The 12,259-nt window shown below is 38.4% G+C and overlaps 1 protein-coding gene across 6 annotated transcripts; it reads left to right on the forward strand.

Annotated features, from left to right (window-relative positions):
* Positions 1-1,153: 1,153 nt before the first annotated feature.
* Positions 1,154-11,232, forward strand: arfgap1 (ADP-ribosylation factor GTPase activating protein 1). 6 transcript variants are annotated; one of them, XM_079342649.1, is made up of 14 exons: positions 1,154-1,238; positions 1,328-1,403; positions 3,088-3,158; positions 3,476-3,585; positions 3,764-3,935; positions 4,048-4,148; positions 4,246-4,332; positions 4,445-4,559; positions 4,648-4,704; positions 4,814-4,846; positions 5,650-5,706; positions 6,925-6,984; positions 7,446-7,501; positions 7,594-11,232. In XM_079342649.1, the coding sequence occupies exons 3-14, from the start codon at positions 3,099-3,101 to the stop codon at positions 7,931-7,933; spliced, it is 1,248 nt and encodes a 415-aa protein (XP_079198775.1). In that variant the 5' UTR covers positions 1,154-1,238; positions 1,328-1,403; positions 3,088-3,098; the 3' UTR covers positions 7,934-11,232. The 6 variants fall into 6 exon arrangements, with proteins under 6 accessions (XP_079198775.1, XP_079198774.1, XP_079198778.1 ...); XM_079342648.1 differs by having other exon boundaries at positions 1,182-1,403; XM_079342652.1 differs by lacking the exons at positions 5,650-5,706; positions 6,925-6,984 and adding an exon at positions 5,051-5,080 and having other exon boundaries at positions 1,182-1,403; positions 7,452-7,501.
* Positions 11,233-12,259: the final 1,027 nt, after the last annotated feature.

A 12,259-nucleotide genomic window follows, 5' to 3' on the forward strand; every position in this document is an offset into this window, starting at 1 on the left:
TAAAGGTTAAATAAAATAAAAATTAAAAAAACTTTTTATTGAAATAAAATGAATTTTCAGCTGTGTTACAATTTTTCAGCCTGGACAAAGCAACCAAAGTGCAGATTGCTGCAAATCTTGCCATGATGAAGACACAATTATCATGAAGAAACTGTGAGACACAGTGGCCAAGTCAGTGGCATATGCCATTAGTCCAGTGGCATGTGCTGTGGTTGATGGCATGAAACTAAGGGGCTAGTGGTTTGTGCCGGTCTTTAGACTGAATGCCACCGGTCTGTTACACCCCGAGACTGCACATAATAATGATCGAAGCCTAAGTGACATATTTGTTACTGAAAGGGGCTTTGGAAGTCTATCAATGCTGCCTGGAAATGTTGCCTCGACCGAGCTTTCAGACAATAATGCCAGGCAGAGCTATAAATGAGGCGCATTAAGAACAAATCAGTTGGGGTTATTAAGGGTTATTTTTGGGTAAAGGCCTTTGCCTTTAACTCACAAAACTGCCAGCCGCTTCAGGTTCAGTTCCTTCATGGACATTGATGGTTTTCTTTTATTGTGTGATTCCAGTATGCTCAAAGCAAATCAAACCGGACCACTGACATCCTGGATGACACCTGGAAGCGATTGGGATAATTCTGCAGCTCCTTTATCAACATGTGAAACTCTCCTTTTTGCACTTGCAGGACTGGATAGACTGATGTGCTGTTTTTCTTTTATCAAGAAGTGAAATAACCACAAAGTAATCTTCACAGCTCAAAAAACAGTAGCCTATTTCAATGGAGGACAGAAAAGGGGAACAATGTTTCATACAATTATGTGGGCAAACATTCAGCCATACACAATGAATGAACAAAGAACACTTTAAAATATTAGAACAAAAGAAGCTTTAGAAAGCAACCATTTTCTTTGGCGTCATCTTATTTCATTTATTTTAATGTTAGTTAATTATTGTAACAAAGGTGAACAAAAAGGTATGCCTTGTAGGCCAGCTTTGTACCAGCCTTTAAAGGTAGGACTCAGGTACCGGACCGCTGTTCACTTGTCATGAACAGGGGTGTCTTTTTAATTTAAAAAAAAAAGAAAAAAAAGCTATGCATTGTTTTATCTATTAACAAAACTGTTGTTGATTTAATGACAGAGAAACACCCCCGGTCATAGCTCTCTCAGTGCAGCCGACTCCAAAACGCTCCCATGATGCTTTGCACTGCCAACGTATGCAAACAGGAACATGGCTACCGGTGTGTGACATCAACAGTCCGTCGTTTTAATACACATTTTGTCGGCGTTACAAAGTCTGTGAAAGTAAATGTTTCAGCTTCTTTCACAGCAAAGAAACCTTGGTAGAGTTTACCGGCGGAGCCAGCAGAGCCTGTGAAAACAGCGTTTCATCCAATCACTGACAGGTAACGGATCAGCTGGCAAGCTCCACAGCTAGCATTAGCATCTACATTCAACCATAGAGGCTGAAATAATTTACTTTAAAACAAGAATAGTTTTGAGTTGTCGTCTGGGAAATGCGGTTAAAATAATCATCTAAAGAATTACAGCGTTATGTCACCTTAATGTTGTTTACATTCAGTGTGAAATGAAGTTGTAATCCCGTGTTTGTTAGCTATTTGTGACACGACTGCAGGTTTGTGTAGTAACCTGAATAATCGAGTTTCATTTGGACACAAAGGTCAGCATGACAGCTCAGCCATTTATCACAGGTTGATGAACGTATAATTTATGTATAACATGATGACGTACAGGCCTTGTTTTTATTATCCATTTTGATACAGTTAATTAATGTGCTATAAGCTTAACCAGGAAGCAACCCTGCTCTAGATGAAAACAGACATCAGACCACACAGACAGGCTGGACATTGAATCTTAGCAGTCAACAGAGACTTCTCTCTCTGCTGACATCTCTCTCTGTTTAAACCTACTAATGTCTCTCCTCTGAGGGCCTCATGTGAAAACATCACACCTGTCTGACAGGCTGTCCTGTCCATGATACTGATCCAGTGATCTTTGGATAACTATGTGAATAAAAGTAACTCTTGAATTGATAAGATTGAAAATGGATTAGTCATGAATCGGATTATTTAGATATTACATGTTTTATACTTATGGCCCCTTTGCTAAATTGTGATGTGATTTTGTTCACTCTTTTCACACATTTTTAAAGCCGAGGTAGCCATCCATCCCATCTCCCCAGCTATCTGTTCCATCTTTAAACACAGTTTCTGTACAGTTGTTATGTTAATGTATCTAAAAAAAAATACAATATGATTGATGATAATAAAAGATGGGATTAAAACATTTTGACATTTCATAGTAAGTTGAACATAATGCAAAGAAATACATGAAGGCTGGGTGCAGCAGACTGGGACAGAGCTGAGAGTGTGTATCAAGAACTTGTGTTTTTTTTTTGTTTTTTTTACATTAACAGGATCTGACATGGCCAAAAAAGACAAACTGTGCTCATATCAGTATTTATATTAAACCAAGTTTGAACCAAGGACACTACAATGAAACTTTAAAACACGTTTCTTTGTGAAGCCCTTTCTCAACCGTTCATCACATTGGTGTTAAAGACAAGTCCTTAAAATGATCACAGTACAATCATTGTTGGTAAACTATAAAACAGGATTAATACACTACATGTAACAAAACCATTGTTTAAAAATGTGTTAGCAGTAACTGGTAGTGTGTTGAACATTTCACTGTTATCCAGTGTTATTCAGGGAGATTTCACAGCAGCTTTATGTCTCTGTGTGCAGCCTGCTGCTTTCATACACTTCCCAGACAAGACACAGTTCATCCCTTACGAGCCCGTCGAATGAGTCGAACGTCCAAGTTTTTTTTCTAACAAATCATCCAAAGAGTTTTTTTTTTCTCTCACCACTCTGCAGCTTTTAAAGACACTAGAGCAAATCCATGCATTGAAACTGAACCATGTTCATAATAAAAAGATCACGTCTCACATGTACTTAAGCTTGGACTCTTGAAGAGATAGTCCACTTAGAGATTGTGCTTTCAGCGTTAGGAAAAATCAGTCATTTTCTTGTAGTAAAGATGATCCTCTACAATCATTTTTTTCAGTTTGGGTCAACATGGCGAGTCCAAGGACCAGACGAGTTCTGAAGGAAGTGAGAACCCAAGAGGAGAATAATGTAAGTCTTTATAGCAACTATCTCATGAGGCTTAGTTTTGTAGTTTTTGTAGTGTCACCTCACTGGTTCACATGATAAGAAGCCGATGATTGGAGGGCTTTGTATTAAGCAGCTATCCACTTTTACAAGACTTCTCTGCTTTTATCTGTGTTCTGTGTTATCTGTTGTATAAATAAATATATAATTATTTTGAACTACTTAAATGAAATACTTGAAGACAAAAAACAGAAGTCTACATGTTTTCTTTACATTCAGAAGTCTCTGCAACATGAATTTGACAGATAAATAAATGGAACACACCTCTCTGTTTGTTTCAGCTATGTTTTGAGTGTGGAGCTTTTAATCCTCAATGGGTCAGTGTCACCTATGGGATCTGGATTTGTTTGGAGTGCTCTGGGAAGCACAGGGGCCTGGGAGTCCATCTCAGGTAACAACGAGCGGGCTGTTTTCTGCTGTCAGACTTTAGTGGAGGATATTGATGTGTGCTTTTGTAAGAACTTGATCAAATCAGATGAACGAGTTCACAGCGCCCTTCTGAAGTCAACCTCAGTGTCTGTGTACATTCATTGCTGCTGTGACTGACCGTACATCTGCTCTGCCTCTAGCTTTGTGCGCTCAGTCTCCATGGACAAGTGGAAAGATATAGAGCTTGAGAAGATGAAAGCGGGAGGAAATGGAAAATTCCGTCAGTTTCTTGAACTCCAAGAGGATTATGATCCCAGCTTGAACCTGCAGGATAAATACAACAGCAAAGCGGCTGCTCTCTTCAGAGACCAGGTGTGTTTTTAATGTTGAAACTATAACACCAGAGTTTAGTTTCTATTCATAATACATCAATATTTTAAAAAGGATCGGACTTGTACAGCAACTTGCATGTCTTTGTTGACAGGTGGCAACTCTAGCAGAGGGCAAGGAGTGGTCCATTGAAACATCCCCTGCCGTAAACTGGACATCTCCTCAACCTAAGACCAGCCTTTCATCCTCTCACCGGTAAAACTGAAGGATATCTAACTCACTCTAGCTGAAGGTATTGTCAGATATCAGGACAGATGTATAAGCGGTGAATTCATGTTTGTGTTTTTTAAAGCTCTGGAGGACCCGGACAAAACTCTGCAAAATCTGGAGACAAAGCTTTCGAAGACTGGTTGAGTGATGATGTGAACTCCTATCAGAGGTAAGAGCCCGGCGTCTTTTCAAAGAACATGTCGGCCCCTCTTCTGCTGTATCTTTTTTTTTTTTCTTTTAAATAGCTGTTTATTAAAATATTGTTTTGAATACGTCTTCAGTGGAGGGGGGTACAGTGGAAATCAAGAGAATCGGTACGTTGGATTTGGCAACACAGTGACTCCGGAGAAGAAAGAAGATGACTTCATGAACAATGCCATGTCTTCAATTTACTCAGTAAGTCACTTGATGTTACTTTTATTGATGAATTGTAATTTCAACCGGTTCTCCCCTGTGACTGTTTCTTGTTCTTGCTTTGTGGCAGGGTTGGAGCAGTTTTACTGTTGGGGCGAGCAAGTTTGCTTCCATTGCAAAAGATAATGTAAGTGCATGCAAGCCAAAGATGCTGCGTTATGTCTGTGCGTGAGCCAGTATTACTGAACAAAGTCATGACTCTCAGGTTTTAACGTCCTCCTGTTTCCCTCCTTCAGACAAGTAAACTGGCTAACCAAGCAACCTTAAAGGTAAGCTAGTGAATGGTAACCAGTTAGCAACACTGCTAATAAAGCAGTATGATGTGTGTAAGGATGCGTTTGTCTTAACGTGTCCTTTTCTGTACTTCTTATTGAAGGGATCATGTAGTTTGTGTCATTTTGCTAAAAATGAAATGTTAAATCTGTAATAACTGTGTTACTACTTCAATATCTCTTTGCCTTCTGTGGATGTAGTTAAGGGGCTATAAAGCACCCCCAGAACCGGTAAAGCAGATAATAGGTGCATGGCGCTTTTTCTGCTTCATGGTCTTATTTCTTTCTTTATTATTCAACATGTTACGTTGTTTTTATTCAGCTTGTCAGTTCTTGCTAAGTTACAATGGCAAACTTGTGAATACACATTCTTCTGCTTGGATGCATTAACACAAAGCAACTTTTTTTTTTTTTTTTTGGGTTATGTGCACTTTGAGTTTCTGGTTTGTTTGTTTGGGAATAATGTGTTCTTCATTCATGCGTGACAGTGTTTGTGTAGCCGGTCAGCAGAGCTCTAGAGGTGTTATAGGTTGTTTAAAAAAAAAAAAAAAAAAAAAGGAATACCATTGGGCATTTATTTCATCAATCTATAATGAAATCTTTTAATTGTCTTGAAGCGTAACCTGATGATGCCACTTTGTTGAGCCATTACACCCTCTAGTGCTCTTTCAGTGTCATGGTGAATGGGAATGATCAGCCACCTCATGCAACTGCAGAACAAGCAGCTCAGTGTCTTGCTCTACTGTGAATGTTCAACTGTGTTTCATTCAAGTGAATTCTCCCCTCTGACTCCCAACTAGGCCACAGAGTTAGGACAGACATTAAATGAGAATGTTATCAAACCCACTCAAGAAAAGGTAACATTGATGTTTGAAGTTGTCGACTTGGTGGTGGCATAGAGCGCTTTAGAGACACAATAACAGCTTCAGATGTGAATGTGCTTTTTTCTACACTGCTTGTCTGTGCCACTTTATCTGCTTTGTGCCAGCTTACATTAAACGACGGAAGCTGCGTTTCAAGCATGCAGAACAGAAATCCAAGCTTTGTTTGACTCTCAGTGAGTGACTCAGCTGTGGGTGTGCAGAAGCTAACAGCTTTGAACTGTTTATTTGGGATCAGGTGTGTTAACTTTCTAAGTCACTGGATAAGGCTTGAGATGCATATGTTAAGATTTTCTGCCAGGTTTCACCGACTACGTGCTACATTTCTTAAACATGTCACCAGCAGTTTACACACAATTGAAGGCCTCATTTCCACCAAAGGCCCCCCGATCTAAAAGTCACAGGTACTTCTCTTCAAGGAACTAAACGTTTCCTGTGGCTCATAGTTGTCAGCGTTTTCACCACTGCCTAAAGTCTTGGGAAGATTATGCAAATCAGGCTGTATTGATTTGCAAATGGAACATTGAGTGAAGCCCTTTGATAAGACTTGCATCAAACATCCAATCCCAGTTTAAATCCTACATTAAAATCAGGAAAGATTTAATTGGTGTTGTGTTTTCTCATTCATCAATTAAGCAGTTTTTAGCCAACCTTACTGGTCTAGGCCAAAAGATAACACACCGTAGTCTTGGTCTCTAACTAGGCTGATTTAATGCCGAGTGCTGTATGCCTTGTATGTACAAACCCAGAGAGCTTCAATATATGCTTAAGTCCTCTGACACTTTTTGGCAGTGAAACGGCTCATGGCTGTGACTTTGGGGTTCATCTGAGTAGCTCAGTGGACTATCTCTTCAAGGTAGAAAAAAACCCCGTAATGATGCTTCTGAACTAAGGTTTGAGTCGTTTAATGTAAAGTTGGCATTAGTGATTTAAGGTGTCAATAGTATGTGCTTCTGTAACAAAATCTTTCTCTCTTGCAAAATGTCTAACTGCTTTACTTTGAACCATTTTCCTTTTGGTGAATAATCTTAAGCTGCTCTCAGACTACATTTTTTCTCCTGTTGCTAATCAGCAACATTGACTAAAATGCAAATTGCTTTTCTCACAATCAAAACCAAATTGCCGCACATTTAATGTATTTTTTTATCAGGACATTGTCTTTATAAGTTTGTAATAATTATGTGGCTCATCCAGGTGAAAGATGGCAAATTGCTAGATGAAATGGCCATCAGCATGTCTGGGCTGGCAAACAAGGTAGGATGGGCAGACATCTGCCACACTGTGCACAAGCAAAACCAGCCTCTGGAGGCAGGAATGACCCAAACAAAAAAAACAAATCATTCCTGGGTCTCTTAGTCTGTAATCTCAAAGGAGGCTGGTTTTGCTGTGATAATGAATGTTTGAACAATACTAACTTCATGTGATCTTTATTTTTCTTGCTGCCATTTTTTATCTGGTGGTGAGTACTCAGTAGCTAGCCTGTCTGATGTCAAGAGTCACCACAGTTTCTTTTCATATAATGACCTCTGATGCTAAAAGTAATGTTGCAGCCTGATGTGTAGTGGATTGATGAAACTTTGATTTATTTATTTCTTTAGCTTTTAGATTTAGTTTTCTTATGAAGGTTTAATTAATTTTTGTCACAAGGGCATGATTCTTTAGCACTTGAAGTAACAACTGCATCATTTTGTCATTTAAAAATGTTCTCTTTGTAGGTTCAGGGAGCTGGAGCGAAATTGACAAATCTCTTCTCTGGAAAAGCGGAAGATGGGTAAATACATTTTTTTTAATGCAGTTTAGATCTCCCAAGTTTTGTAACACGTGAGCTGTTCAAGGATTTCTCACTGATATTTCTGTGCTCAGATCTGCTGGAGATAGCTATCAGAACATGGATGCTACTGAGGGATATCAGGGCAGTTCTAGCCAGCCTGTTGCAAAGGACTTCTGGGAAACCTTTGGCAGCAACACCTCCTTAAAGGCAAAGAAATCCCCCAGCAGTGACAGCTGGACCATCGCAGATAACTCTGCAAAGAAGAGTTCTGACAGTTGGGACAATTGGGGCTCTGAAGCAGCGTCCAACAACAAAAACAGCACGGGGGAGAGCTGGGAGGCCTGGGACAACAACTGGGAGAACGCAGAGGCTAAGACGAAGAAGAGTCCCACAAAACCTGCCGAGGAAACCTGGGATAATGCAGACTGGTAGTGACCTCAAAGACCATTCATCTCCTTTTGAGTTTCCCACTCTGGCATTCTCTCTCTCTCTTTCTCTCTCTCTCTCTCTCTCTCTCCCCATCTCACTGGCACTGTCAGGGGAAGTGCTGCATCAGTTTGTCTTCATCCAAAATATATTTATAAAAAAACAAAAACAAAGGAATCCCAGGCAAAAGTTGAGCTAATTCTAAAATGAATACTCTTAAAATGGCATCTATTTCATTGTAACCCTCTTCACAAAGAGTCAATTTGGTCATTAAGTAGAACCGCCTTGTCACGTCAAATATACTACTCATGTCGGAGAATAAGCCAGTGTTCATCCTGTGTCATTGGTTCAATGACGCTGGTTACATAATATGATGCATGTAAGAGAAAATCTGACATTGTAAATAAGAACCCTTGTCCAGACTTTGTGATTTACTGAAAACTTACATTAACATCTATGTTCAATTAAATCAGCTCTTTCTGCCCCTGGACCTTTGGGCTACCTTTAATTCAGAAACATAATTAAATAAATAACCTGTAGTTACACATTGCTGTTTTAATTTTTGAAAAACTATCATGCAAATAGTCAAGGAGTTATAAAGGAGCTGCTGATGAAGCTTAGCAGATACAGAGACCTGAGAGTGATTGGACTGGAGGTGTAGAAGAATTATTCTTCAAATTAAACACAACTTCCCCCTCTAGTCTATAATGCACAAGCTGACTTCAAAGTTTAACCTCAAATGGATGCGTTTAAGTCAAATCAACAAGCTGCTGAAACCAATTTTGATTGGTCTAAGCAGTATTATAGTTTCCATTTACATCGTTCTATTTTCACCATCTATACAAAGCCATTCAACACCAGACTAACACTCCCATTCACACTACAAAAGCTAAACGGTTCACTTAAGGAGGTCTTAGAAACTATGTTCTTTTGCATCTCCTTAGAAACTTTTGGCCATTCGTGACATTTTGTTTTCCCTTCATGGCTGAATATAATCTAAAGTTACCTTCAAGAGCTGTATAAATGGAAAATGATCAGGCAAGGATTGACTGGGGGATTGGAGGGGATTCTATTTTATCATGTTTTCTATCATACTTTCCTTGACATTTAAAGCTTGGTGATTACACATGAATTAAAACATGGTGCAGGGAAACTTTCACATTCGAGTTTGAATGTTCAGGATCATTTAATTCTTTCAGACAAGCTCACATTGGGCCATACAGTTTGACAACCCTGCATGCTCTAACAGTTAACAGTCAGCACTGGGTCATTATGAAAGACACTTATTTGACATCAGCAATTGTTTCATTCATCATTTTATAATTGTATTTTCATGATGAAACATTAGAAATATTTCCAAGAAGTCTTTGTTATTGCACCTTTGTCATCGCATATTGTGAGGCGTTGGTGTTACACAGCTCCACATTCACATTAGCATCTTTGTAGTGAAGAATATATGATGAGATTTACACTTACATGTTCCGAGCTGTCAAACACCGAGTGTGATGAAACGGCAGCTGGACTATTTCACGTGAAATCACTATTGATGCTAAAGACTTTCCTTTTGTGGCCTTTATTTCTGTAGTACATGAGCTGTTTTCACTCCATCATTCTTATTCAACCCCCCATTAGGGGAAATGACCATGTTACAACAGCTCGAAAAAGAAAGCAACAATAATATTTATATTAATGATAAAAACTACAACCAACCTAAGACTTTCTAACAATTCAAACCTCTTCAGCCGAAACTAAATAAGACACTTGAACCAATTCCAACTCCAGACAGGTTTATATCAGTGTATGTTTGTTTCGCTAATATCGAACATATACAATTGGTAGGGATGATATAAGTTTTCTACACCTCAATAAAACACGACTCACTGCATTTTAAGGCACAACGAATCAAACTTTTCTGTATAAAAATTTACGCAAGACTCTCCTGACAATATCTAAGAGGAGACGGGACAGTCCTCCAGTGTAACAGCTCTACATGCACTACTTAAAGCTTTCTTTTCACTGTGATTCTGCACAGGGAGTAATAGCCAGTTCATTTGTTTTACACCCCTGATGATAGATTTCCAATGACGTGCATTCTGAACCGTGTGGAGTGATCCAAACAGATCATGGATTAACTGGGATACATTGCACCTCTAATGCTTGGTTTGCATCTGAGACTTTAAGGTTGGTGTCTGTTCTCATAATAGCTGCTCACAGGGCAGTGGAACAGTGCAATACAACTGCTTGGTTTACGTTTGTTATTATGGTGTTATAACATTGTTGTGGTAATCTTTAAGGATTTCTCATTGGGCCACAATGATTGGAGAATATACAATATTTCTATCATAGGTTATATCACATGAAGGATAAAACGTTTTCCATATCCACTCCCTACCCCTCAGAAATTTTCAGTGTACTGCAGTTTTTTTTTTTTTTCAACACTCTGAGCACCCTTTTTGATCTAGACTGATCAAGCAAAGTAACAAAGAAGAGGTTTAATTATGTTTTCATTTATAAACAAGATGTTCAATTAAAAAAAAAGATCACTTCTGGAACATTTGTGTTGCTGTTTCCTGCAGTCATGCTCATGTGTGGTGGCATGTTACAAACTTTAAACAGCTGTGATTGCCGTCTGCTGATACCGATGTCAATGTGCCTGTGTGTTTCTGATGCAGTACATGTCAACAATCACAGATCAGTTCAAGTGTTTCATTGTTGTCCTTACCTTCCCTGTACCACTGAATCTTTATGACATATTTTTTTTGTGTGGCTGGAAGATTTAGGCAGGAAAAATGTCCACATTCCTTTGTCTGTTTTCTGTCAAATTGTTAATCCACCACTTTTCATTGGTGGAATAACTGCAGAATGTGATATTGATGGACTTGTATCCCATCGGTCCTGATGTAAAATGTTTACCTTTTTTTTATTTTTTATTTTTAGAAATCCAATGTTATATACCTGTTATTCTGAACTTCAACTTTCCAGATCAGCAGTGAGCTCAGTGTCTGTGCCTGTCAAACATTTTAGACTGGGGTATGTTTGTTTGTTGATCAGAAATACTATTTTTGATTTCATGCATGAGCTGTAACGTGGTGCTTTAAAACATTTAGCTGGTGTTTGATTTGTTAAAGCTGCTTCCTTCAGTGAATTTGAGTGCAGTTGTCTGCTTTATCCTTCAATTTCACCAGCAGCCATCACATGAGTTGAGCCAGTGTTACCTATTCAGCTGAGGCTGTGGATGTTTTCCTGTACAAATGGTTTCTGTGTTCAAATAAAAATGTATTGTGTTGTGAATGCAATGGAATTTACGTACTGTCATATGTGTTGCTCTTTGTCTATTCTAATCAGGGGAGAAATTCAAGGGGTGGGTTATTTTCCAATACATAAATAATATATAAAGAAGACAAATAAAATATCCTCCAAGGCCTTAGAAAAAAGGTTTGTTCAAGGTTTGTCTGCTTCTATAAACATGTTTGGCTCTGCTCAGCAGCAGCTTGTTCAAAAGGGAAAGTTGATGCACAGCATAGTTTGATTGTTGTATTTTGTTCAGCAGTTAAAATATGTATGTGTGTGTGTGTATATATATATATATTATATATATATAGTAAGAGTTGTTTTGGGTTGAGTTACTTGTTTCTCTAAATGTAAAAATTATCATTCCTGTAGGCTGATAGCTGTGCAGTTCTTTGACAGATAAATGCATGGAGGTCATTTGAACTATGTGCCAGGTCATTCCAGATGTTTGTTCATCACTTTATTTGCCTCTATGAAGGTTTATTCTCTGATGGGCCCACTGCCCAACAGAAATGTAGTTTTGCTTATGTAAATTATGTAATCTGAATTTTTCTGACCTTTGAATCAATGGATGCAACATGCAGGAAACGTGCATTATTTTACTTGGAGGCTGTGCAGCCATACATCATTTTACATGACTTTGAATGACATTGCTATCTATAAAAAAACTACATGTAATTTGAAGATTTGATGAATGGAGAATGTGGTAAAAGTTTATGGTGCCTTTCTGAGATCGCAATTTATAAATTAGGAATTTGTTGTGTTTTTAAATGTTTGCTGACTTTAGCCAGTCTTTACCAACATTTACACACTGATAATTAATTGTTCGCTTGTGGCTCAGTGAAGTTGAGTATATTTGCAAGATTTGCAATCACAATGCGGTAAAATTAAGCGATATAGTCTTGAGTCCCGAAATATAAATCAGTCATAATAAATATACTGCACAACATGAACCAAGACCGCTTAGATTTTTCAAATATCAGTTTTCCCACTGATATTTACATCTTTGGGACTTTGCTTGATTTTGTCTTGAGTGAAAGA

Source organism: Symphodus melops (assembly GCF_947650265.1).
Source record: "Symphodus melops genome assembly, chromosome: 4".
NCBI classification, from domain to species: Eukaryota; Metazoa; Chordata; class Actinopteri; order Labriformes; family Labridae; genus Symphodus; species Symphodus melops.